This window comes from Rhineura floridana, chromosome 2 (assembly GCF_030035675.1).
Source record: "Rhineura floridana isolate rRhiFlo1 chromosome 2, rRhiFlo1.hap2, whole genome shotgun sequence".
Taxonomy (NCBI): Eukaryota; Metazoa; Chordata; class Lepidosauria; order Squamata; family Rhineuridae; genus Rhineura; species Rhineura floridana.
In genome coordinates, this window is record NC_084481.1 from 183,265,702 (window position 1) to 183,293,110 (window position 27,409).

Here is a 27,409-nt window from a genome sequence, read left to right on the forward strand (position 1 = left end):
CACCTTCTCAAGAGTGAGCAGAACTCTGCTGAGTGCAACTCTGGATCCAACACACTGTAATTATTTTAACTTACTCCTGTTTTTATCTTGTATGCAACCCACAAAACTGTGGTTGTAATGTGGTTGTAGTGCACACTTAGCGTCGCACTTGGAGTCGTCTTGGGGTTGCCTTGGAGAAGAAGACCATGGAAGATTCTTTGTTCTTACTGCTTTGTTTTGTTTTGTTTTTGTTTTCTGATAACTGTTATGATATGATGTGGGAATTACCTTATTTTATATCTAGTTACTATATTGTATACAGTGTACATTTTTTGATAGTTGTTGTTGTTGCTTTTTTAATGATGTTACTTGATTTTGAATTGTATTGCTTATACTGTTGTACTTCTAAGCAGCCTTGAGGGCATTCTGGCCAAAAGGCGGGGTACAAATAAATCTATAATAATAATAATAATAATAATAATAACAACAACAACAACAACAACAATAGACAGCCTATAAATAGTATTTATGTATGCATAAACAAAACAAAACAAAGGGATGCATAAACAAAACAAATTGCCGGTTAGGAAGCCTAGAATGGTGTGGAGACAAATTGGGAATTTCTTATTTCTGAACAAGATCAGAAGTTAGGATGAAGGTGCAATAAGATGCTTATAAATGGTTTTAACAGCAAAAATGGCTTGTATTTAACTGTTTGTATCTCTGTAGTAGCAGGAGACCCTTACATTCTCCTCCTATTTTGTTTGAGAATCCTTTGGATTAAGAAGATGACAGCTGAGTTGAGTATTGATTCACTTAGAACATTTATAAACCAATTGCTCAAGAAAATTGTCCAAGTGATATACAAACTGTTATATATAAAAATGACTAAAATGCACAAGCTAATAAAACAAATTTGCATAAGCCGATCATTAAAAATAAAGGAAAAAATCAATAAAGCATTTAAAACAAATTAAACTAAATCATGTGTCCAAATAGGCTTGCTGAAACATAAATTTTGTTAGCAGGTGTATAAAACAGTGTAGTGAAGATGCCTACTGAATGTCAACAGGATTTATTTTATTTATTTATTTATTTTATTTAATTTCTATACCGCCCCATAGCCAAAGCTCTCTGGGCGGTGTACAAAACTGGGAGCTCCAGAGCTCAGGTGATGCCACACTATTATCCATTAGTCCTGTTTACTCAATGTTGCAGGCACTGGACAGATAAGCACATGCTAGACTTAATGGAGTCACAGTTCAGAACCAGAAAGGGATCTTGAGATGCATACGACTTCCAAGGAAGGCAGCAGACATGCAAGTTACTCACTTAAGATCCAGGGAGGTACTGATGAAAATCAGTAGTTAAAAACAAATAGAGATTCCTGGCCTAAAGGCTCTGGTTCCTTCACAGAGAGCTAACTGGTCTGTCGATGTACTTCTAATTAGCCATTTTAAAAGAAAATCTTTTGCTTGGTAAAGCCAAATAGGTTTCACTTCCATTATTCAGGAACACAAGGCAGATTTTTTTTCTCACTGACAAAGCTGTGATGTCTGTGGGAAAGTGGTTAGCTATGGTAATCTGCCAATTTAAACTAATGCCAAGTCAGGATGAGGTTTTGGAAGCTTGAATCTTTCAAAAGAACCTCGCCAGCTCTTAAAAAGACAGAAACTCCATGAATTCTGAAAACATCAAGAAACTTCTTAAGACAAGGATTTCCCATCACTCCTAATTTAGACTCTGTTATCACGAGCAATGTTGATTGTTCTAACCTTTTTTCTATCTATATGTTTATCTAAGAAATAATAATTGTTGGTATTTTCATTTTTTCAGTAACCTTGTGTTTTTTTAAATAAATAAATAAACTGAGGATTATACTCTTCCAAAAACGAAGGAATGCATTGAGGCTGCAATCCTATGCACATTTACCTGAGAGTAAGCCCCACTGAAATGGAGTGTACATCACAGCAAATATACTTAGGATTGTGCTGTTAGTTATATATGAAGAGTAGAACTCAGGGCTATATAAAAAGTGATATATCAGTACAGAAAAAGGATACACAGATGGAGTAAATAAATAAGCTTGAATGTGGTGTGCTCAGTGGCTGTGTTTAAAATATTGCAAGTTTTTCAACGCCACTTTCTTCTTCATGCACAAATGTTTCCTGCAGTGCAGAACGTGAGAGGGTGTAAAAAAAGTTGTCTAAAGCTATATCAAATAGTTAAGTTACAAATGCAATTGTGACTTCGCAATGACCAGGGACAAAGTTCAAATAATTACCTTTCCTTTACAGTGTGGTATTCCTAAAGGACACATTCTGACAGCTCCCAACAAAGCAGCAATAGCAAAGCTGTAGCCAGTCACTGCTTCTGGTGAGGATTTTAGTGCTGTGAGTCGCCCAATACAACGATCCAGAAGTGGCGAGAGAAAACAGGGCAATGCTACAGCAATGCAGCGTAAGCACCATGCTGCTGCTAGCTGAACTGAAATGCTGGGGTGAAGGATAATGGAGACCACTGCATCCAGAACCCCTAGAAAGTCACAGAAAGTTTACACAATCAACATAGCAAATTCCCGAGAACTGTTATTGAACTATATTCACAACTGACATCAGAAAATACTAGTAAATATCACTATTAAGCAATTCATGTCATAAATGTTTCCCAACAACATTTTTTTCTTGTTCTGGTTAATGTATGTGTTAGCTTTTCTCCTGAAGCTCAGAATCTTCCAAGTATTTTAATTATCTTCTTCATTACATCCATGTTCTTGACAAGCCATCCCAAGTCACTTTATCAATGTATCTAGAATTCACCCTTTCCCTCTACATACACTATTGAGATTTTAGTTCACTGTCTTATTACTTCTTGAACTAACTTCTGTAACAACATTTGTCTGATACGATGCTGGCCATATTATAATGTTCTGCTCACTCCTTTATCCCACTCTTTCAATTGCCATCTTTTCATTGCCATTCTATTTTCCCTCATCTTCTTTTAAGTTTGTTGCATGTACTTTCATGTTGCTCCATAGTCTCTATCTTCTCTCACTATATCCTGTTGCCTGCCTACCCAGAGACCAAAGGATCCAATCTCCTAATTAAATGTAATATTTAAAGGAAGGACCATAGATCAGTGGTTGAGCAACAGCTTCGCATGCAAAAGACCCCAGGGTCAGTCCCTGGCATCCCCAGTAGAACAGGGAATGCCCCTTGCCTGAAACCCTGTAGAGCTGCTGCCAGTCAGTGTAGACAATAATGAGCTGGATGGACCAGTCATCTGACACAGTATAAGGCAGCTTCCTATATTCTTATTATCCTTTCTATTCTCTGCCTTTTCATTTGTGGCTTCCTAGCACCCAGCTGCTCCACTTGACATCCTCTTTTCCTTCATGGTCACATCCAAGCACATACACACACTCTTGAGATACACCTTTCAGACTTTTCCAGACTGACGCTCCTTCCCTTTTTATCTTCTTTCTCTTTCCTCCCTAAAGTGTCTTGTCTTTGATTTAAGCCTGGAGAAGAGCTTTCCCCCACCCCTTTCTGTGCAGCACATAGTGGTTTAACATGTTTTCTAACTAACTCCTCAGCAAATGCAGGTAGGATTATGGACAATACTGATTATACAGAATACATATTTATTTTAAGTAAGAGCCAGAATAGTAAATGTCCTATCTATGGCTCCAGAAAAGAGAACAATAAAATAGTGCTGAAAAATACATATTTTTTTCCCTTGGCAACATGAAAATTGGTTCAAAAAACCCATTCAACGATCTGAACTAACACAGAATATTTCCTCAATATGTAAATGTATGAGAAACCTCTACTGGGGCTATCTGAACCTGTGTTAGGTCTTTTATTTCTGCAAGAAGCTGGATTAGGCTGAGGCACCCATTCTGTTTTGTTTTCTTGAATTGTTATACCACCAGTCCAAAGACTCAATGGACCAAAAACAGATTTCACAAAATCATGGAGAATAAAAGGTATAATACATTACCTGCACTAGAATCTTGCAGCACTGGTGCAGCAGTAGTGCCTAAGCTATGTATTAGGTTTCCAAGCTCTTCCAGGGAACATATAAGCATATGTTGGCTTGCTACTACATCTGTTGAACCAACACGGGTTTCCATGTTACCATCACTGACTGCAGCATCTAGCAATATGACAGAATTATTTTTTCTTTGTCACATTCGGTAAAACAAAAGAGTTACAAGCTGAGATGGGATAACTGGCATGTACCATGTCCAGTACGATTTTACAGTTAAAGCAAGGCCTCATGAAAACTCTGACAATACACTAGCTAATAACCAACTTTGTACATATTATAATAAATAAATAAATAGAAGTAACATTTGTGTCTGAATGTGTAGAGGATAACTAATAACACAGAATGTGGTTGTTAAAGAATATGTTAAGAATCTCATTTTCAGCAATGCTGTGTCAAAAATATTGGCCCAAATCCAGAAAAAGTTACTTGCACTTAAGTACCACTGAAATTAATGGGACATAAATTAGTCACAACTTGTCCTATTGATTTTAATGGGACTTGAGCATGACTAACTTTCTCTGAATTTGGACCAAGGTCAATTGAGAAGAAAATGTAGGTAGCAAAGCACTTCAGGCAGTGAGCTGGTACACACATAAAACACTCCCAATCACTATACTGTGAGAGCAGGCCATTGAATCACACATTCCATCCTCACAGCCCCTTTCTCCTCCACTGTGAATTCTCCTTACTGCTAGTACCAACTTTAACTACAGTTAAAGCTAACAAGTGCTTATTATTAACCACAACATGAAACCAGGGTTTGAAGCTAAAGCAAGCCACATCCATGCCTTACTTTATGACTAAGCACTAATTTGGGCAGCAATGAAGCTCCCTATCTTAGCAGAATTTGTCCCAATAAATCATTTGAGGGACTACCTTTAAAAAAATAATGCGAGTATACATTCAATAAACCTTAAAGTGGAGGATAGGTGTATCTTCGTTCTAATTCACATGCAGATGAATACATTCTCATGAAACCTAAGGCACCACCTGTAGTACTTCACATGCAACACCTACAGAGATTCATTTTGAACCATTAAGTATTCAGAGCTTGGAAAAGTTACTTTTTTGAACTACAACTCCCATCAGCTCAATCCAGTGGCCATGCTGGCTGGGGCTGATGGGAGTTGCAGTTCAAAAAAGTAACTTTTCCAAGCTCTGTAAGTATTATAACATAGGACAATTAGAAAGTCTTTTTAACATAATACCAGTTTTGCTTTTGAATTATTTGCCTCAAAAACAAACTTGCTATTTGAAAAGATTCCTTTTTGAATACTTACAATACCTCAAGGTCTTATTATTATTATTATTAAATTTTATTTATAACCCGACTTTCGGCCAAAGGCCCTCAAGGCGGCTTACAAAGAAAAATAGACACAAGTATAAAAATACAATAAAAGCAATACAATTTACAAAAATTAAATTAAATAATAAATAGGATACTCAAAAGGAATGCTCTCCCCAAACCCCAATTGTTTCCCCATCCCTTAGAAAATTAGGTAAGGGGCACAGGAAAAACCCTTATCCATTGCTTGTGAAGTGGGTGGAGAGGTTAACCAGTGGTGGGTAGGAGCATAGCTCTCTAGCAAAGCAGGGCTTTGTCCTGTTTGCCCAGTTGCTGAAGTTGAAATGACCTTTCTAAGCATTCAGAGAAATGCCACTTCCTGACCTAACAATTTTACTTTTCCAAAATTACAACTCCAATATTCCCGGCAGAAAATGATGTTTCTGTGCCATGTTCAGGTCATTTCAATTTCTGTAGCTAGACAGGCGGGATGGAAACTTACCCAGCTAGCTAGAGAGCTGGGCTCTCTCCTGTCCTCGGTTATTACTGCTTCATAAGAAAAGGCAAGGGTTTTATCTTAGATTGCAAAGCTGAGTTGGGTGGAAAGAGAACCCCATTTAGAGTCTGATGAAGACTTAACATAAGTCTGGTGCCTGTACTCAACATGTCTCAAATGTTTCTGAACAGGGTTGGTTCTTGCATTTTGAATCCCCTACTTATGCCATTCCTAGGCTGTGGCTACGTTAGTTCTTCCTCAGTTATCTAAGAGTGTACTGTTTTTCCATTATCCCCATATGACTACTTAGCAAGATACAAAATACTGTTGTGCATATGTGATGGGCTTGCCAGTCCTTTGCTGGCACCTGACGCTTTAAGCCCCAATTCACACCTCTAGCCAATGACTCTTGAGGTGACCACATTTGGACATTGCCAGTCGACATCACCTGTGGGAGAAGCCGCATGGGGCACTCATCAGCTGCCTGATGGCAAGGAAGTAGTCCAGCTGCTGTGCTTTAGGCAGAATGACAGGTGGGAAGCTAAGAAGGATATAAAGAGCTCCAGAGAAAGGCAAATTTCCCTGTAGAGACAAAGGGGGAAAGCTGGATATCTAAATAAGGGTTGGGGTGAAGGGTTGTGTGGTCCTTGCTTCCCTGCTGTTCTTTGGCTGTTCCCCTAGGTCACTTTGGGCATGGCCAGACAGGGAATACCCAAAGCCTATGTTTATCTAGCCCCCCTGCTTCTTGGGGAGGCATAGGAGCCCTGGATTTAAGCCTGCCTAGGCCAAGGGCATTGAGGCAGACATCCCTGGCCTCTTTGGAGGTGAGGCTCCCTGAGGCAGCTCTGGGAGGTTCTGACAGCCTTAAAGTGTACTCGCAATTATTTATTATTATTATTTATTTATTTTATTAGATGTTTATACCGCCCGACTAGCATTAGCTCTCTGGGTGGTGTACAACAAAATATAAAAATACAAAAACATCTCAAAATCTCATAATAAAATACAGCATAAACATATGTAAAAACAAGAAATCAGAAACAATTACAACAAAATTTAAAACTAAAACAAGTTACATATTAAAACGCCATAGCAAAGAGGAAGGTCTTAACCTGGCGCCGAAAGGACAACAATGTCGGCGCCATACGCACCTCTTCGGGGAGACTGTTCCACAATTCGGGGGCCACCACTGAGAAGGCCCTAGATCTTGTCACCACCCTCCGAGCCTCCCTATGAGACGGAACTTGGAGGAGGGCCTTCGATGTAGAGCGTAGTGTACGGGCAGGTTCATATCGGGAGAGGCGTTCCGACAAGTATTGTGGTCCCGCGCCGTATAGGGCTTTATAGGTTAGAACCAACACTTTGAATCTAGCCCGGAAGCATATTGGCAGCCAGTGCAAGAGAGCCAGAACAGGTGTTATGTGTTCCGACCGCCTGGTCCCCGTTATTAATCTGGCCGCCACATTTTGGACAAGCTGTAGCTTCCGAACTGTCTTCAAAGGCAGCCCTACGTAGAGCGCATTGCAGTAATCCAGTCGCGAGGTTACCAGAGCATGTACGACTGATGTTAGGTCCTCCCTGCTCAGATAGGGACGTAGCTGGGCCACCAGCCAAAGCTGGTAGAAAGCATTCCGTGCCACCGATGCCACTTGGGCCTCAAGTGACAGGGAAGGATCTAAAAAGACTCCCAGACTACGAACCCGGTCCTTTAGGGGGAGTGTAACCCCATCCAGGACAGGGTGTATATCCACCATCCAATCAGGGAAGCCGTTCACCAGCAGCATCTCAGTTTTGTCTGGATTGAGCTTCAGTTTGTTAGCTCTCATCCAGTCCATTATCGCAGCCAGGCAACGGTTCAGCACATTGACAGCCTCACCTGAAGAGGATGAAAAGGAGAAATAGAGCTGCGTGTCATCAGCGTACTGGTGGCAATGCACTCCATAGCTCCTGATGACCGCACTCAACGGCTTCATATAGAATATAGAATTATGTCTTGGGTCCCGTGGAGGACTCCTGGTGGAGTGATCAGGAGGAGGAATGAAGAAGTGCTGTCTGGCAATAAACCAGCCTCTCAGCCCTGCCTTGTCACTTGAGCCACCACTCCCACTTCCTCCCAAAGATGAGGAATCAGAGGCTCAACCAGAGCAGGTGTCAGGGGAGGATTTGGATACAGTGCCACCACTGTCATCACCAAGGACGCACCAGCAGATGCGCAGGCGCTCAACAATAGCTGCAGCTTTTCAACCTGTTTGTAGAAGTGCTCACTTGCTCAAGCAGTCCCGTACAGAGAAGCCTACCCCATGCAAATAGAAAGTCTGCACTGAGCCTACTTAAAGGGTCTCAAGGGGCATGTCTAATTGCTGCGAAAATGTCTTAGCTTGAGTAGTCATGCCTAGTTATGCTGGGCAGAGATCTGTAAGCTGATCTATGAAATGCTCTAAGCTGAGATTTCACATTAAACATAATGCAGAAAAACACACCAGTGAGTCCAAGTCTGAAGCCAATAGGGTTGGCCAGGACAGATTGTTTGTTGGAAAGGGAAGCTTGCTGTCACTGGTGTTCAGCTGACTGGTGGAGAGAGCAAACCTGCTAGAAATGGCTGCGCTATGGAGTTCCCTGTGGGGAACTGCACAGCGCAGCCAGCCCCTGCAATAAGCAAGACTTGAAGTCACCACCTAATATCTGACTTCAAGCCTACTGGATTGGCTGCACTTACATCATCTAGATTTCTGCATTTTGGAGACAGCATTTTGGATGCAGTGTTCAAACACAAACCTTCCATTATGAGCAAGATTAATGAACTATATATTTATTTCAGATTGATAACGGTTAACTAGATGTCACAGGCAGGTTCACAAGATTCCTGCAGCAGCAGCAAAACCACAGTAGCTGGCAGTCAATGGTACATTTTAGCTCCCATAGTTTTTAGTCAGTCAGCAGACTTACCCTCCACACATCGATCTAAACCTAAATCATGGAGAAATATTTACAGATTTTCTTAACATTAAAATGATAGGTATTTTAATTATTATTCTGAGAATAACTACGAAGGGCTGTATGAATTTTTCTGAGATAAAACAGCATCAGAGAAGCATTACTTTATATCCTTTATGACTGGATTAGGAAATGATATAACGTACTAGTAAAAATGAAAGGGGGGAAGGGAGAGCACATAATCTTGTTAGTCCCATACCCATAACTTTCTTCAGCTTCCAGATGGCTTGACAAATCTCCTTGGCAGTTGCAATTTGAGCCTTTTCCCCAAGAAGGCCTCCTACTGTAGCTCGGAGGATAAATGAAATACAACGACGACGGCAGAGAGTATCCATCTGAGTCTGAATAGCTTTAGGGTGAGACTGAGAAACGAGGTCCAGAACATGGGAAAACAAAGCAGAAAAATTCCTTTCAAGCCACTGCCCTCCTAGTGTGGAGATAAATACCACATATGCCTGAAAGAGATTTGATTAAAATAATTTGTTTTATTTATCAAAATGACCTCAAAAATATCACACAAGCTTAAAAAGTTATAAAGACTTCAGTTTAACCATATTATAACACACCAAACCAATTTTGTTAACATTTTTTAAAAAGGCAATATGTTTACATGATGTAAAGTGAGGTGAAAATATTTTGCCTTTTAGTTATTTGAACAGTAGACCTCATTATTCAAACACAGGAAAAAACTGCTTTCAATTACCACAGTGGCAACATGAAACCTAGTTTAACTGTAAGTTCATTAAGTCTCTTCTGTTTAACTTCATTGCAGAGCAAAAGAAATAGCTATTACTTGTCATGTAAAATGTTGCATTTGGAATCACTAAATAAGAACCATTTAACATTCTACATACAGAACCCACATACAACCTTGTGGGAAGCTGAGCATTTTCACCCCTACCTCACAGGTTTTAATTTTGCAATGACTGTTTGCAATGACTGGAATTATTCCTCCTCATTACAAATGAATTTTAATTGTTCTGGTACTATATGAAATAACAGAAAGGCAGAATATAGAACTGTATCACAAGACTATTTCGAAGATAATTTATCTTCCTGTGTATTAACTTCTGCTCAAAACAATTAACAGGTTAACTTCATAAATACTACATGTGCATCAACCATCACAGTAGGAAGAAACACACCAAGTACTGCCCAAGTTAAAAAAAAGTTATATTGTGGCCATCTCTATCTAACTTAGGTATGGGGAAGAATTCCGCTGAATTTGGGTTTAGCGCCGTATTTTTCAAAGGTCTGCATATTCTCCATCTTTGTGGGGCAATACTGTTCGCTTTGAACTTCAGGTTTCCCCCCTCAAATATATTGTTATTTTATTGATTTTACTCACAGCACAACAGGACAGCTCTCTCTCTCACTCACTGCCACCAACCATCACTAAAATAAACCAAACTCCAAGTATGGAGAAAAGCAAGCCAACCCTATAATAGCAGAGGAGAACGCAAAGCTGCTCCTTTCAAAATATTGATACTAAAATTGACATTTTTGGGAGGTAATTAATTGGATCAGTGAAAGCAAAGGATAGCAGCCAAAGAACAAACTTGAACTGATACTGCCTGTTAGGTAAGCAGAATGTTTTCAAAGTGGCACCGGCTAACGGATCCCATCCCTAATCTAATTTCAGAATTTAAAAAAAATGTTTTCTATATCATTGTATTTGAAGACAGAGAAAAGAAAAGATGACCCTAATCAAATAGCATTATGCCTGCCCGGGAATGAAAAGCAAATTATTTCAGTGGTGCTTTCTGTCAGGAAAGCGCAGGAAAGCGACTTCCGGGAAGGGTGACTTAGCCTGTGCCTGCTTTTGAGACGGGCTCCTGCCTCAAAAGAAGCTTATTCAGATATATCAGTCAGTTTTTTCTTTTTTTTTTGACTGATTAAACTTCTCCCGGGTAGGGAGAAACGAAGAGATTAACCTCAAAGCCTATTTTTGTTGGGACGACCAGATCTCATTAATTTATGGGACGAGGTCCAGCCGACGAAGGTGGGACGGATTTTTAACAGCAAGCTCTATCTGATAAAGCGAACGTTCACCTTATCTTCTAAGAGAGAACGCACTAACAGGCAAGCACCCTTCTTTCTATATTTTTCTTTTACTTGACTTAAATTGTTGCTGTTTAAAAGAGATTTGCCAGATTGATCAGTTTTTGACATCTCACTGGGGAGCCATAACTTCTCTCTGCTACGCACTAATTAATAGCTTATCTCTGTTTTTGTTGCAAAAAGCTGTCCTGGATTTGCATTCTAAAGATATACACAGAAGAGGGATTTCTATTCCAGATTTTTATTTTGAAAAATATTATACTGTTTTGAGACTACTCTCTTTTTGGTCTATTTTATTTTGACGAATCTGTTTCTTGACGATTGCCATTAATTGTTTCGATCCTGGGAACTGCATTTTGTTTACTTAACTATTGGAGAGATAAGGCTGTCTGCTCTGTTTATACTGTGATGTCACCAAGTTTGGAGTATTAACCCAATTGTTGCTGAAATAAGAAGTGGTTTTCCTATATTTTTCTTTTAAAATGGCAATTAAGAAAGTGGCTGAAAATCTGGAAATAACTATGTTTCAGAAAATAATGGATGAGATTGAGATAATGAAAATTGAATTGAGTAAAATGAAGCAGGAGATTAAAGATATAAGGGTCCCTGTGAGAGAGGTGACCCTGGAAGGGGTCCCTGTGAGAGAGGAGACCCCGGAGATTGGAACAGGGGTCCCTGTGAGAGAGGTGACCCTGGAGACTGGAATAGGGGTCCCTGTGAGAGAGGAGATCCCGGAGATTGGAACCAACGTGGAACAGGAACAAGATTTGGAGTCTATGGACTTTAGAAATAAAATCTATTGTTTGGAACTCAATGTTATCTCTGAAGAAATGAATGAAGATTCTAGAGATAAAGTTATCAATGGCATGGATAATCTTCTGGACTGGAATGATGTGATGGAGCCCAATATAGAGAAAATCTATGGAATTAACTGCAGCCATGTGACAATGGAAAAACTTTTAAGAGATGACCCAGTGTATTTTGAAAAAAAGAACAGAGATATGATTTTACAGCAGTATTTCAGCAACCTATTCAGAATGGATGGCAAGAAAATATTTGGGATAGAGGTAATCCCCATCAGACTCTTACTATATGACTATGGCTTTGACAGCAAGATTATTATGGAATACTGATAATGGAAGATTGGATATTGAAATTACTGGACTTAACAAGACTACTGAAGATGGAAGATGGAAAATGGAACTAATAGAGATAATAGAACAATGGCTACTGAAATTATTGAACCTAACAGATTCTGATGTGATGGATTAATTGAAATGTTTATTTTGACTATGGTTATGACAATAAGATTATCATAATTAGTAATGAGATGGATTAATCGATATGCTTATCTGGAAAAAAAAATTGATAGATATATTTCTTAAAGAATTGAAACCTCTCTTTGACTTTTTGTGGAAAGAATAAAGTAATGTTTATGAGATTTGATGATTAAGTAAGATAACTACTGGAGGAAAGTGATTTTATAATATGACTTAAGAGACAGGATTGTTATATATTATAGACTTATAACTGATTTGATCTTTGACAAATGGGAAGTCAATATTTTACTCTTTATTTTTTCTTTTTTTTTTTTTCTTTTTTTCTTTTTGTTTAACTATTTTTGATTTTGTTTTTTGTCTTTGAATGTTTTATGATTTTGTCTTGTATGTTTTATGAAAATCTGAATAAAAATTATTGAAAAAAAAAAAAGGAAAGCGCAGGAAAGCACTGCAAAGATAAGGCTGTCACATGAACAGAGTGTGAGAGCCTGTGCAGGGAACTGAATGATAGGAGAAAGTCACCAGATGCCTTCAGACAGAGAGTCTGTAACTGGCAGGAGGCTGGCCCTTCCTGGGTGTGAGACAGAGGGGGTGTAGATGTGCCCTGTGTGAAAAATATTGAGTGGGTCTGACTGTTCCCAATTCTTGCAGAGGCCTACTAGGATAATTGGCTCAGGTAGGTTTTGTTGATGGGCTCTTGTTGGGTCCATATCAGGTGTTTAGGAGTCTTAGTAAGGAGGGACATGGGTGATGCCACCCCAATTTCGGTGATCACGGGTAGAGGGAAGTATAGCCATGGGGAGGTGGTGAATTACCATGGAAGACGAGGGCAAGGTTATCTACACCTTGTTCCTTGCTGCCACTCTTCTCATGGATGGGTTTCTCGTTGCTCATCTGCTGTGCCCACTGGCCTGCATGTGTTGTTGTTTAATGACAGATCAGTACACAATAAGACCACACTCATCCATGATTTGATCATGGATGAAGGTGTCAATTTGGTGTGCATTACCGAGACCTGGGTGGGTGAGCTGGGAGTTGATCTGACCCAGCTTTGCCCACCGGGATACTCGGTGCAACACCAGCACAGGCTGCAGGGATAGGGGCAACGGAGGAGTTGCTGTGCTCTACAGAACTTCCATCTCTGTCACCAGGAAACCACTCTGTCTTGGAGCTGGCTGTGAGAGCCTGCATCTGCTGTCGGGCCAAAGAGACAGGAAACTAGGGTTGCAGCTGGTATAGCATCCACCCTGCTGCCTGGCAGCTTCTCTGACTGAGGCCAACTTGGCTGTGGTATTGGAGGTGCCCAGAATGATAGTGCTGGGTGATTTCAATGTCCACGCTGAGCCTGCTTGTAGTGTTCTGGCTCAGGACTTCATAGCCTCCATGACGATCATGGGGCTGTCTCAAGTTGTCACTGGCCTGACGTATAGGGCAGGGCACACCCTCAGCTTGGTTTTACTCCAGATGGAAGAAGGGGTGGATGTCACCCCATTGTCATGGTCAGACCACTTCCTGGTGAAGTTTAGCCTTATGAGAGGCCGTGCAAGCCCCGGACCACTGCCTGGACTCAGTGGTGGGCTGGATGAGGGCCAATAAACTGAGTCTGAATCCTAGGAAGATGGAGGCGCTGTGAGTTGGTGGTTCCCGAGTTCAGATAACTGGTCAGTTGCCTGCTTTGGATGGGGTTGTCCGTAGTCTGAGGGTGCTCCTGGATCCATCTTTGTCGCTAGAGGCCCAGGTGACCTCAGTGGCTAGGAGTGCCTTTTACCAGCTTTGGCTGGTGAGACAGCTGCAGCCGTTTCTGGATCGGGATAGCCTGACCGTTGTTGTCCACGCACTGGTAACCTCTAGGCTCGATTACTATAATGTGCTCCATGTGGGGCTGCCCTTGAGGTTGGTCCGGAAGCTGCAGCTAGTGCAAAATGCAGTGGCGAGACTGCTTACTGGGGCAGGGTATTGCCAACATGTCACCCCGCTGCTGAAAGAATTGCACTGGCTGCCCATTTGCTACCGGACCAAGTTCAAGGTTCTAGTCTTGGTGTACAAAGCCCTATACAGCGTGGGACCAGGATACCTGAAAGACCACCTTACCCCTTATATACCCACTGTGCTCTGCAGGTGAGGGACTCCTGCAGATACCATCTTATCAGGAGATCCTTTCTGCACAACATAGGAAATGGACCTTTAGTGTGGCAGCACCTACCCTGTGGAATTCCCTCCCCTACACAGGCGCCATCTCTGTTATCTTTTCGGTGCCTATTGAAGACCTTCCTCTTCAAGAAGCCTTTTACGTTGAGACCTTATCTATTCTGCGTCTGTGTTGGAATTGCTTTTTAATGTTTTTAAACCTTTTTTGTTGTTAAACAATACGTTTTTAACCTTTTTTTTAAAGACGTCTTCAAAGCTTTAAAAGTTTTTTTTTAAAGATGTTTTGTTTTAATGTATTTTAAAGTCTGTTTTTATGATGTTTTAAAGTGTTTTTAGTGCTTTTGTTTGCCGTACTTGGCTCCTGCTTGGAGGAAGGGTGGGATATAAATTAAATAATAAACAAACACATCTTCTAGGGAGAAAGCATGGTTGAAGGACAAGATCTTTTGTAGTTTTGCTGAAATATTTTCTAAGGAAAACAGGTGTTCTCTCCTGTCTTTAGACATAAACACGCAATTTGATTTTCTCCAAAATTAGCAGCAAAAGCAGCCCTAATGAATTTTCCCCAATAACGATTTGCTTCAGGCAGCACTCTGTGTGCATGTGTGCGTGTTTGTGTGGGTGTAATAGAAGGAATGAATTGGTGTACAGCAATAGTACAGCAAGACTTCAAGTGTTGAAGTTGAAGGACAGACAAGTGGGGAGGACAGACATTTGGGCTCCACTTCCAGCACCAAAATGCTTGCTAACACTCTTTAAAGGGTAATCAATTAGCAAATAGCAAAGAATTATTTTTTTCGACTGAAATACTGGATTTGCATTTATGTCCAGAAACAAAGTCTAAACTTCATCACTGCATAGCTTTACTGACAGTGTAACAAAATAGCTTCAGATATTAAATCTGAAACTGCTCTGAGATTAGTTATTTCTCTCTGTCTTGCTGTATATAACCTTGATCACTTACTGAACAATTATGCTACTGTCCCCAGCGGTTGCTGATCAGAACAAAAGTGAGAGATTTACTTTACAAATTACTTTATTCAAGCTTAATCAAGGAGCAAGTTCTTTCAGACATCGACTGAGAGCAATTGTATGTTTTGTGAGAAACCAGTCAGGCTTGTGGTTTGTTTCTCTTTCAACAAGCTATGAGTAGAAGCCAAGGTTTTGGAGAGAAACAAACCATAAGCCCAGGTTCAAATGACACAAGCCAAACCATGCTTTGTTTTCTGGCACAGCAGCAGCAACAGGAGAAGATGAAGGAACAAAGAACCTGTGATTTCAGCAGCACGCACAAGCACACTGCTTGTTCATAATAAACCATTTTTTATTTTACCTAAGGTTTTTTTTAATGTGACATGTGAACCAGATCACAAAGAAGTACACACCATTGCAAGCTGCAGAACAGAATAGCCCTTAAATAAAAGGAGGTTTTTTAATGTTAGGAGACTTTTTTAAAAAAATGAACCTATGATAGAAAATTATAAATAAATATTAAAAATAATTTATATTTACTAGGAAAATAATTTATCTTTTAAAAAGAGAAATAAATAAGGTACCATGTAATGTAAAACACTGGGAAATATTAGAAGACTAATTAATCAGTCTTCTGTAAAAAGCTTGTAAAATAGTCATTAATAGTCACAAAAATATTCATCCATTAACCAGTTCAATATACACTACCATGCAATAACTCTTTCACAGAAATAAGAAAGACAAAAACAGAATAGTAACTTTAAAAATAAATAATATAAGCAAACCTGAGTGACTCCAACTCTAACATCCCTGCTGACTGAGCTCGTCCCTTTCAGAATGTCACCACTGGCTCGTAGAAATCCTGAACTCCCACGAAGGAAACCTGTACTCAGCAGTTCCAAAGCTTCCTCAAATGAGATTTTGTGAACATTTTGTCTGGCAGATGCTTTTTCAATGGGGAAAAAATGCACACACATATTTGCTCATTTTCTACTGTGTTCCAATAAAGTTTCAGGAATCATAACCAAACTTAAATATTAAACTCATACTAGTGTAAAGATCTGACATTCAGCCTAATCTCACAAGTAAACCCAGGTTCATTGGACTTACTCCCAAGTAAATGTACACAGGATCACAGCCTTAGAAGCACTAGAATGAGAACCACTGAAAAATGGAAATGGACTGCTTTCAAATCAATTTCGACTTATGGTGAACCTATGAATAGGGTTTTCATGGTAAGCGGTATTCAGAGGGGTTTTACCATTGCCTTCCTCTGAGGCTCAGAGGCAGTGACTGGCCCAAGGTCACCCAGTGAGCTTCATGGCTGTGTGGGGATTTGAACCCTGGTCTCCCAGGTCATAGTCCAACACCTTAACTACTACACTACACTGGCTCTCTAGAACCACCGAAGATTGCATAATATTTATGCAATGAGGATGAAGTTAATAGGTTCCTTTACTGAAGGCACTGGCTAGACTAGAGGTACAAATGATTATGAATGACCAAACATAGGCTTTGGAAGGGACACACAGTTGCCTGCACACACTTACAGAAATGTTACATTTGCTTTCCTGAAGGAGGAAGTTGACACAGCACTTTCCATGCTAAAATTACATAGCATGGTCTATAAACAGTATAGTTCTTGACCTAGACAAACTACAGGGTTTTTTTTTTACTACAGTACATAACAGAAGAGATGAGCAAACAAATTTTACTGGTAGTCTCAGACTTAGACAAATGCTACTCATATCCAAAGTTATCCAGGGGAAGCAGCAGGCTTAGAAGCAGAACTTCAGTATCATGAGTTTTGAGCACACCTAAAGAATCCAGCTGTCAAAGTTAGATTAATTAACTGAGGAGTGCTTTCATTTGGAATAGACTATAAAATTTAAGTTGAAACATGAGCCTATAGTCAATCTCCTATATTCACTGATGTTGTTCCTTGCCTTTTCTTCTGTAGTTTCATTGTTTATCCACAGCAATGCTCATTTTGGAACATGATAATTCATGCCAATGCTGCCAATTTCTATAGCCTATATATTGGTGTTTAAGTTGTTAGATTCATATACATTAATAATCAATAGGTTTGACTACAGCTAAATGCATCATATATGCATTTCTCTCATTTAGGCCCTAAAAGCGTCACTTAGAATAAGCTAAATGGCTTATCTGACAACAGTTTCCAACACTTAGTAAGAACAGGAAGGATAGAAGTGGTCAGGCGTGCAGGTAGGACTGTGTGAGAATGGAAAAGTACAAACACAGAAATGTGAAGCAAGCACCTAGAAAGTTGTCAAAACACTCATAGACAGTATGTGTTTCTGACTTCTAGGGTGTAGGCCAAAGTCACATGTGGAGAAAGGAAGTCAATCAGAGAGTCAATGGGGTACTGCATTTGACATACACCACCTCATATGGAATCCAAGGTTTTAACAGCCATATAAGAAGGCACAGAGTGGTGTGCTTGGAGTGAGTGTGTGAATTCTCTTGGAGGGCAGCCCTGCTCCTGGAGGCCATGAGCTGGAAAGTATAGGCTGACCGGTCACCACTGCTGCCTTTGATCTCTACTACCCTAGGAATGTTTCTTCTTTGTATTCTTGTGTCCAGTTGCATGCATCTTTCAAATAAACCTCTTGTTAAACCATAACCTCATTTGTTCTGATTACATCAGAAGTCCAACAAGTGTCTTTTACCAGCTTTGGCTGTTAAGACAGCTGTGGCCATTTCTGGACCGGGATAGCCTGACCACTGTTGTCCATGCACTGGTAACCTCCAGGTTGGATTACTGTAATGCACTCTGTGTGGGGCTGCCCTTCAGTTTGATTTGGAAGCTGCAGCTGCTGCAAAATGCAACAGCACGACTGTTCACTGGGGTAGGGTATCACCAATATGTCACCCCGGTGCTGAAAGACTTGCACCAGTTGCCCATTAGCTACCGGGCTAGGTTCAAGGTTCTGGTTTTGGTGTACAAAGCCCTATACAGCTTGGGACCAAGATACCTGCAAGATCATCTTACCGCTTACATACCTAGTTGGTCACTACTCTCTGCAGGTAAAGGCCTCCTGCAGATACCATCGTATTGAGAGGTCTGTTCCACACAACATAGGAAGTGGACCTTTAGTGTAGTGGCACCTACCCTTTGGAATTCCCTCCCCTTAAATATTAGACAGGCACCATCTCTGTTATCTTCTTGACGCCTACTGTGAAGACCTTCCTCTTTTAACAAGCCTTTTAAGTAGAGACCTTATATCCCAGTCTGCGTCTGTGTTGGAGTTGCTTTTAAAGAAGTTTTTAAAGCTTTTTAAAAAAGATGTTTTTAAAGATGTTTTGTTTTAATATGTTTTTAAAGATGTTTTATTTTAATGTGTTTTAATTAATTTAATTAAACATTAATGTGTTTTAATGTCTGTTTTTATGATGTTTTAGTGTTTTTGTTTGTTGCCCTGGGCTCCTACTGGAAGGGCGGGATATAAATTCAATCAATAATAATAATAAAAAATTAATAATAAAATAATAAAGTGACCAAAACCACCACAGTTCAAGTGAAAAGTGATAGGGAAGTTTGGTAGGAGTTTCTAGAGCAAGCTTCTGATACTTAATTAAAAATCTCCAAAAATTAAATTCCTAAAATATGCTAATACTAGGGACCTCCAGGTCAAGATGGGTTTGCTGTAATACTTTGTCTTAAAATAGCGCACAGATATAGCGGGCATAATCGAAACCTGGTGGAGAAAACCAGTGGCACATTGTTTGAAACATAGGAAGCTGCCTTATACCAAGTATAAGTATAAGTATAAGTATCATCTATCTGTCTGTGTTTTTGTAATTTGTGTACTTGCCAGTATTTCATTCTTCAATTTTTCATACAATATGTATATTGTTAAAATATTTTTAAATTTTCATATCATATTGACAAAATAAGAACATAAGAACATAAGAACATAAGAAGAGCCTGCTGGATCAGGTCAGTGGCCCATCTAGTCCAGCATCCTGTTCTCACAGTGGCCAACCAGGTGCCTGGGGGAAGCCCGCAAGCAGGACCCGAGTGCAAGAACACTCTCCCCTCCTGAGGCTTCCAGCAACTGGTTTTCAGAAGCATGCTGCTTCTGACTAGGGTGGCAGAGCACAGCCATCACGGCTAGTAGCCATTGATAGCCCTGTCCTCCATGAATTTGTCTAATCTTCTTTTAAAGCCATCCAAGCTGGTGGCCATTACTGCATCTTGTGGGAGCAAATTCCATAGTTTAACTATGCGCTGAGTAAAGAAGTACTTCCTTTTGTCTGTCCTGAATCTTCCAACATTCAGCTTCTTTGAATGTCCACGAGTTCTAGTATTATGAGAGAGGGAGAAGAACTTTTCTCTATCCACTTTCTCAATGCCATGCATAATTTTATACACTTCTATCATGTCTCCTCTGACCCGCCTTTTCTCTAAACTAAAAAGCCCCAAATGCTGCAACCTTTCCTCGTAAGGGAGTCGCTCCATCCCCTTGATCATTCTGGTTGCCCTCTTCTGAACCTTTTCCAACTCTATAATATCCTTTTTGAGATGAGGCGACCAGAACTGTACACAGTATTCCAAATGCGGCCGCACCATAGATTTATACAACGGCATTATGATATCGGCTGTTTTATTTTCAAGACCTTTCCTAATTATCCCTAGCATGGAATTTGCCTTTTTCACAGAGGCCGCACACTGGGTCAACATTTTCATCGTGCTGTCCACTACAACCCCGAGGTCTCTCTCCTGATCGGTCACCGCCAGTTCAGACCCCATGAGCGTATATGTGAAATTAAGATTTTTTGCTCCAATATGCATAATTTTACACTTGTTTATATTGAATTGCATTTGCCATTTTTCCGCCCATTCACTCAGTTTGGAGAGGTCTTTTTGGAGCTCTTTGCAATCCCTTTTTGTTTTAACAACCCTGAACAATTTAGTGTCATCAGCAAACTTGGCCACTTCACTGCTCACTCCTAATTCTAGGTCATTAACGAACAAGTTGAAAAGTACAGGTCCCAATACCGATCCTTGAGGGACTCCACTTTCTACAGCCCTCCATTGGGAGAACTGTCCGTTTATTCCTACTCTCTGCTTTCTGCTTCTTAACCAATTCCTTATCCATAAGAGGACCTCTCCTCTTATTCCATGATTGCTAAGCTTCCTCAGAAGCCTTTGGTGAGGTACCTTGTCAAACGCTTTTTGAAAGTCTAAGTACACTATGTCTACTGGATCACCTCTATCTATATGCTTGTTGACACTCTCAAAGAATTCTAATAGGTTACTGAGACAGGACTTTCCCTTGCAGAAGCCATGCTGGCTCTGCTTCAGCAAGGCTTGTTCTTCTATGTGCTTAGTTAATCTAGCTTTAATATTACTTTCTACCAGTTTTCCAGGGACAGAAGTTAAGCTAACTGGCCTGTAATTTCCGGGATCTCCTCTGGATCCCTTTTTGAATATTGGTGTTACATTTGCCACTTTCCAGTCCTCAGGCACGGAGGAGGACCCAAGGGACAAGTTACATATTTTAGTTAGCAGATCAGCAATTTCACATTTGAGTTCTTTGAGAACTCTCGGGCGGATGCCATCCGGGCCCGGTGATTTGTCAGTTTTTATATTGTCCATTAAGCTTAGAACTTCCTCTCTCGTTACCACTATTTGTCTCAGTTCCTCAGAATCCCTTCCTGCAAATGTTAGTTCAGGTTCAGGGATCTGCCCTATATCTTCCACTGTGAAGACAGATGCAAAGAATTCATTTAGCTTCTCTGCAATCTCCTTATCGTTCTTTAGTACACCTTTGACTCCCTTATCATCCAAGGGTCCAATTGTCTCCCTAGATGGTCTCCTGCTTTGAATGTATTTATAGAATTTTTTGTTGTTGGTTTTTATGTTCTTAGCAATGTGCTCCTCAAATTCTTTTTTAGCATCCCTTATTGTCTTCTTGCATTTCTTTTGCCAGAGTTTGTGTTCTTTTTTATTTTCTTCATTCGGACAAGACTTCCATTTTTTGAAGGAAGACTTTTTGCCTCTAAGAGCTTCCTTGACTTTGCTCGTTAACCATGCTGGCATCTTCTTGGCCCTGGCGGTACCTTTTCTGATCTGCGGTATGCACTCCAGTTGAGCTTCTAATATAGTGTTTTTAAACAACTTCCAAGCATTTTCGAGTGATGTGACCCTCTGGACTTTGTTTTTCAGCTTTCTTTTTACCAATCCCCTCATTTTTGTGAAGTTTCCTCTTTTGAAGTCAAATGTGACCGTGTTGGATTTTCTTGGCAATTGGCCAGTTACATGTATGTTTAATTTAATAGCACGTTATTGCAATGTCTCATGTTCTTATCATTGTTCAACACTGCCATTGGACTAGTGTATTGTGGCTTGTTTTCCTTCGCATACATTCAATTGGATTCCTGTTATAGTCATCTACACCAGTTTCATATTTATCTGGTCTCTTTAACTGTTGCCAGCAGCTGACCTTGATTATACCATAATTACAGCTGAGATTGCAGCTTGGTTCAGAGCAGGGTTTGCTTCTCTCCTGATTAGAAGTGGCTATTTTCTCACATGAGGTATGTAAATGGTTAGATGCTTCATCACAGACACAATTGGCTGTTTTATTGATTGGCTTCTTTATAATACTTAATGATTTATGTAATTGTAGGGCATATCACCCCACAAGAAAATAATGGTTGAGCTACAGTATTGGCAACTTATATACATTGCATTTTCTTCAGTGGAGGTATTTATGTACTTTCACTTTGAATATGGTGCTGTTTGAATACCTTTACTGGTCATTGACTTATATGTGGGTAACATTTCTAGCAGATACTTGTGGGAGACACAAGGCTGGGTGCTGAAATTTGAGTATTATGAATGCCTGAAGAAGCACTGAAACAGTTTAACAATCTGGAATAACTGTCATCTTTGCATTATCTTTGTATAGTTTTTCATGTTACTATATTCACTGTGGCAGCATTTTGCATTGTTATGTATTGTTCTTTTAGGTCCCATGTTTTGGGCCTCTCAATATATTTATCTGTTCTGTTATTCACAGTCATTGTGCTTGTTTTTATTGTTTTACTAGTTTTCATTTCAGCTGCACACCACAGTGCTTTTCATTTTCCTTCCAATTTTGGTTAGTGACTTTTTCTGTGTATTTTGTGTTATACTAAGTCAGACCATTGGTCAATCTAGCTCAGTATTGTCTACACTGACTGGCAGCAGCTCTTGAGCCTTTCTGACAGTCCTACCAGGAGATGCTGGTGATTGAACTTGGGACCTTCTGCATGCAAAGTAGACACTCTATCACTGACCTATGGTCCTTCCCCGAGGAAACTTGAAGTTTTCTGTCTGTGCAAAAGCAGCTCCCCACCTCAGCCCTGAACTCCAAGCTATTCCTCTTCAGTTATGGCAGAAAAGAGGGTGCTGATGCAGGCTGTTGTGGCAGTAAGAGCATTGGAGAGGGCCCAGAGAAAACAGAGTTCAAATCCTCTCTCTCTCTCTACCTACCCAACCTCATAAGAATGTTGTAAAGGAGGGGGATAGAGAACGTAGTGAGAGACCCCTTGCTTCTTCAGACTCCTGAACTTGTTTATAGCAACTAACTCTGCAAACCTAGAAGCATCTACTCAGAAGTCAGCTCCACTGCGTTTAATGGGACTTACTCCCAGGTCAGAATACAGAGAGATTCAGCCTAAAGGTTTCCTGAGTGTGTGTAAGGTCGGCGCCATTGTATCTGGGTGGTGATGAAGCCCTCATAGACTCTTTCTTCCTAGTTCTGGGGCAGGAGATCTCTGGATACAAACTCTATAGGAAGGACATACGGGAGGTGATGTCTCTCTGTATGTCAAAGAGGGCAGGCACTGAGTTCAACAAGCTAGAAATCCCAAAAGGGGCAGACTCCTCCAGAGAAGTGCTGTGGTGGTGATATCAGGTCTCAAATGTAATTTAATATATTGTCCCCCTAACCAAAACATCCAGTATAGCCTTGATATGAAGAATGAAACCAAGGTGGTATCCAGAGGAGGAAGCATTGTAGTAATGTATGACTTCAATTATCCTCACATAGACTGGGTCTGTGCCACATTCCAAACACAACAAAGAGGGGCAGTGACCCTGGACTTAATCTTAAGTGACAATCAGGTCTTGATGCAAGGCGCAGTTGTTGCTGAGCTGACTGGGAACAGTGATATCAAATTCAACATATTGACCAAAAGGAGAACTTTTGGGCATACTCTCTGGACACATTGGCACCACATGGCCTGAACCTGAAGGACAGTACCAGCATCACTTAGCTTCTGCAAATGAAGCCCCTCTGAGCATTCCATCCTCAAAGCTCTATAATTGCCACCTTGGTAACAGCATTTGTATGTTAGCAGCTGATGAAGGCGGAAGCTGAAACGTTTTGTTAATACAATAAAAACCTCTGTTTGGTTAATCACAATTACGTTCACACACACACACACATATTGTATTTTATGTATTTTAATTGTATTTTATATATTTTAAATTTAATGTTTCTGTGATTTTACTGTTTACAATTTTATTACGTACATGTTTGATTTTATTTTTGTAAGCAGCCCTGAGTGCCCCATTATAGGGTAGAAGGACGGGATAGAAATATTTTAAATAAATAAATAAATAAGTAGACAATTGCCCAGAAAGCCCAACACAATTACATTGGACTTCAGAAGAGCAAACTTTCCAAAAAGGAGGGGACTGGTGAAAAGGAAGTCAAAAGGGAAAATGAAGAGGGTCAAATATCTCCATAATAATAGAAGCTCAGTTAGAACATATATCACAAATCAAGACAGGTATCCCGGGGGCTGGGGGAGATCATATACAATATATGATCATGTGCTGAAACCACACATCTATTCTGAGGGCTGTTTCCTATCTCCTGCAGTTTGCCAATAATTTGTTAACTGTAGTTTTCTTCCTTACACCAATATAGGTGGAGGACAACACTAATAAACTTACCTGTGCCTTGTTTAGATGTAACAGCACTAACCAACACTTTGCCTAAGAGCTTAGAAACAGCAAGTTGTACATCATAATCTGACCCTTCAAATGACTTAAAACACAGAGTTACAACGCTATCCAGGTCTGTACTCCACATGAAAGTTGCTTCATTCTGCAGTTCGAGAAGACACTATTCCAAAAATTAAAAAAGAAAACATGAAAAGAAATAGGTTCAATCTTGTTTGTATAAATTCTGTGTAATATAAATATCGTCAGGACTGTAATCCTATACCCACTTACCTGGTAGTAAATCCCACCAAACTCAATGGGTCTTACTCTTGTGTGGACATGTACAGGATTGCACTGTAAGTCTCAAAGCAAGCCTACCATACTACACCAAAAACATCAATAAATATTATTATGGCCATAAAGGGCAATGCTTGAACAGATATGACAATTAAACATTAAAACTCTTCACCTCTTTCAGATGAACACAAGAACATAAGAGCCTGCTGGATCAGGCCAGTGGCCCATCTAGTCCAGCATCCTGTTCTCACAGTGGCCAACCAGGTGCCTGGGGGAAGCCCGCAAGCAGGACCCGAGTGCAAGAACACTCTCCCCTCCTGAGGCTTCCGGCAACTGGTTTTCAGAAGCATGCTGCCTCTGACTAGGGTGGCAGAGCACAGCCATCATGGCTAGTAGCCATTGATAGCCCTGTCCTCCATGAATTTGTTTAATCTTCTTTTAAAGCCATCCATGCTGGTGGCCATTACTGCACGTAGTGGGAGCAAATTCCATAGTTTAACTATGCGCTGAGTAAAGAAGTACTTCCTTTTGTCTGTCCTGAATCTTCCAACATTCAGCTTCTTTGAATGTCCACGAGTTCTAGTATTATGAGAAAAACTTTTCTCTATCCACTTTCTCAATGCCATGCATAATTTTATACACTTCTATCATGTCTCCTCTGACCCGCCTTTTCTCTAAACTAAAAAGCCCCAAATGCTGCAACCTTTCTTCGTAAGGGAGTCACTCCATCCCCTTTTGATCATTCTGGTTGCCCTCTTCTGAACCTTTTCCAACTCTAGAATATCCTTTTTGAGATGAGGCGACCAGAACTGTACACAGTATTCCAAACGCGGCCGCACCATAGATTTATACAACGGCATTATGATATCAGCTGTTTTATTTTCAAGACCTTTCCTAATTATCCCTAGCATGGAATTTGCCTTTTTCACAGCTGCCACACACTGGGTCGACATTTTCATCGTGCTGTCCACTACAATCCTGAGGTCTCTCTCCTGGTCTGTCACCGCCAGTTCAGACCCCATGAGTGTATATGTGAAATTAAGATTTTTTGCTCCAATATGCATAATTTTACACTTGTTTATATTGAATTGCATTTGCCATTTTCCCGCCCATTCACTCAGTTTGGAGAGGTCTTTTTGGAGCTCTTCGCAATCCCTTTTTGTTTTAACAACCCTGAACAATTTAGTGTCGTCAGCAAACTTGGCCACTTCACTGCTCACTCCTAATTCTAGGTCATTAATGAACAAGTTGAAAAGTACAGGTCCCAATACCGATCCTTGAGGGACTCCACTTTCTACAGCCCTCCATTGGGAGAACTGTCCGTTGATTCCTACTCTCTGCTTTCTGCTTCTTAACCAATTCCTTATCCATAAGAGGACCTCTCCTCTTATTCCATGATTGCTAAGCTTCCTCAGAAGTCTTTGGTGAGGTACCTTGTCAAACGCTTTTTGAAAGTCTAAGTACACTATGTCCACTGGATCACCTCTATCTATATGCTTGTTGACACTCTCAAAGAATTCTAATAGGTTACTGAGAAAGGACTTTCCCTTGCAGAAGCCATGCTGGCTCTGCTTCAGCAAGGCTTGTTCTTCTATGTGCTTAGTTAATCTAGCTTTAATCGTACTTTCTACCAGTTTTCCAGGGACAGAAGTTAAGCTAACTGGCCTGTAATTTCCGGGATCCCCTCTGGATCCCTTTTTGAAGATTGGCGTTACATTTGCCACTTTCCAGTCCTCAGGCACGGAGGAGGACCCGAGGGACAAGTTATATATTTTAGTTAGCAGATCAGCAATTTCACATTTGAGTTCTTTGAGAATTCTCGGGTGGATGCCATCCGGGCCTGGTGATTTGTCAGCTTTTATATTGTCCATTAAGCCTAGAACTTCCTCTCTTGTTACCACTATTTGTCTCAGTTCCTCCGAATCCCTTCCTGCAAATGTTAGTTCAGGTTCAGGGATCTGCCCTATATCTTCCACTGTGAAGACAGATGCAAAGAATTCATTTAGCTTCTCTGCAATCTCCTTATCGTTCTTTAGTACACCTTTGACTCCCTTATCATCCAAGGGTCCAATCGCCTCCCTAGATGGTCTCCTGCTTTGAATGTATTGATAGAATTTTTTGTTGTTGGTTTTTATTTTCTTAGCAATGTGCTCCTCAAATTCTTTTTTAGCATCCCTTATTGTCTTCTTGCATTTCTTTTGCCAGAGTTTGTGTTCCTTTTTATTTTCTTCATTCGGACAAGACTTCCATTTTCTGAAGGAAGACTTTTTGCTTCTAAGAGCTTCCTTGACTTTGCTCGTTAACCATGCTGGCAACTTCTTGGCCCTGGTGATACCTTTTCTGATATGCGGTACGCACTCCAGTTGCGCTTCTAATATAGTGTTTTTAAACAACTTCCAAGCATTTTTGAGTGATGTGATCCTCTGGACTTTGTTTTTCAGCTTTCTTTATACCAATCCCCTCATTTTTGTGAAGTTTCCTCTTTTGAAGTCAAATGTGACTGTGTTGGATTTTCTTGGCAATTGGCTGTTTACGTGTATGTTTAATTTAATAGCACTATGGTCACTGCTCCCAATCGGTTCCACAACACTTACATCTCGCACCAGGTCCCGGTCCCCACTGAGGATTAAGTCCAGGGTTGCTGTCCCTCTGGTCGGTTCCATGACCAACTGGTCTAGGGCATAGTCATTTAGAGTATCTAGAAATTTTGCTTCTTTGTCATGACTGGAACACATATGCAGCCAGTCTATGTCCGGGTAGTTGAAGTCACCCATTACTACCACATTTCCTAGTGTGGATGCTTCCTCAATTTCATATCTCATCTCAAGGTCTTCCTGAGCATTTTGATCAGGGGGACGATAGATTGTTCCTAGTGT

The 27,409-nt window shown here is 40.4% G+C and overlaps 1 protein-coding gene across 5 annotated transcripts in view; it reads right to left on the reverse strand.

Annotated features, from left to right (window-relative positions):
* HEATR5A (HEAT repeat containing 5A) overlaps positions 1–27,409 on the reverse strand; it is a 144,875-nt gene that overhangs the window by 94,277 nt on the left and 23,189 nt on the right. For all 5 annotated transcript variants that reach the window (XM_061611594.1, XM_061611591.1, XM_061611593.1 and 2 more), the window contains 5 exons: positions 24,246–24,417; positions 16,054–16,214; positions 9,007–9,262; positions 3,982–4,137; positions 2,264–2,514 (listed from right to left, as the gene is read on the reverse strand). In XM_061611594.1, the coding sequence (XP_061467578.1) occupies positions 2,264–2,514; positions 3,982–4,137; positions 9,007–9,262; positions 16,054–16,214; positions 24,246–24,417 (996 nt within the window). The remainder of the gene's footprint in view (positions 1–2,263; positions 2,515–3,981; positions 4,138–9,006; positions 9,263–16,053; positions 16,215–24,245; positions 24,418–27,409) is intronic.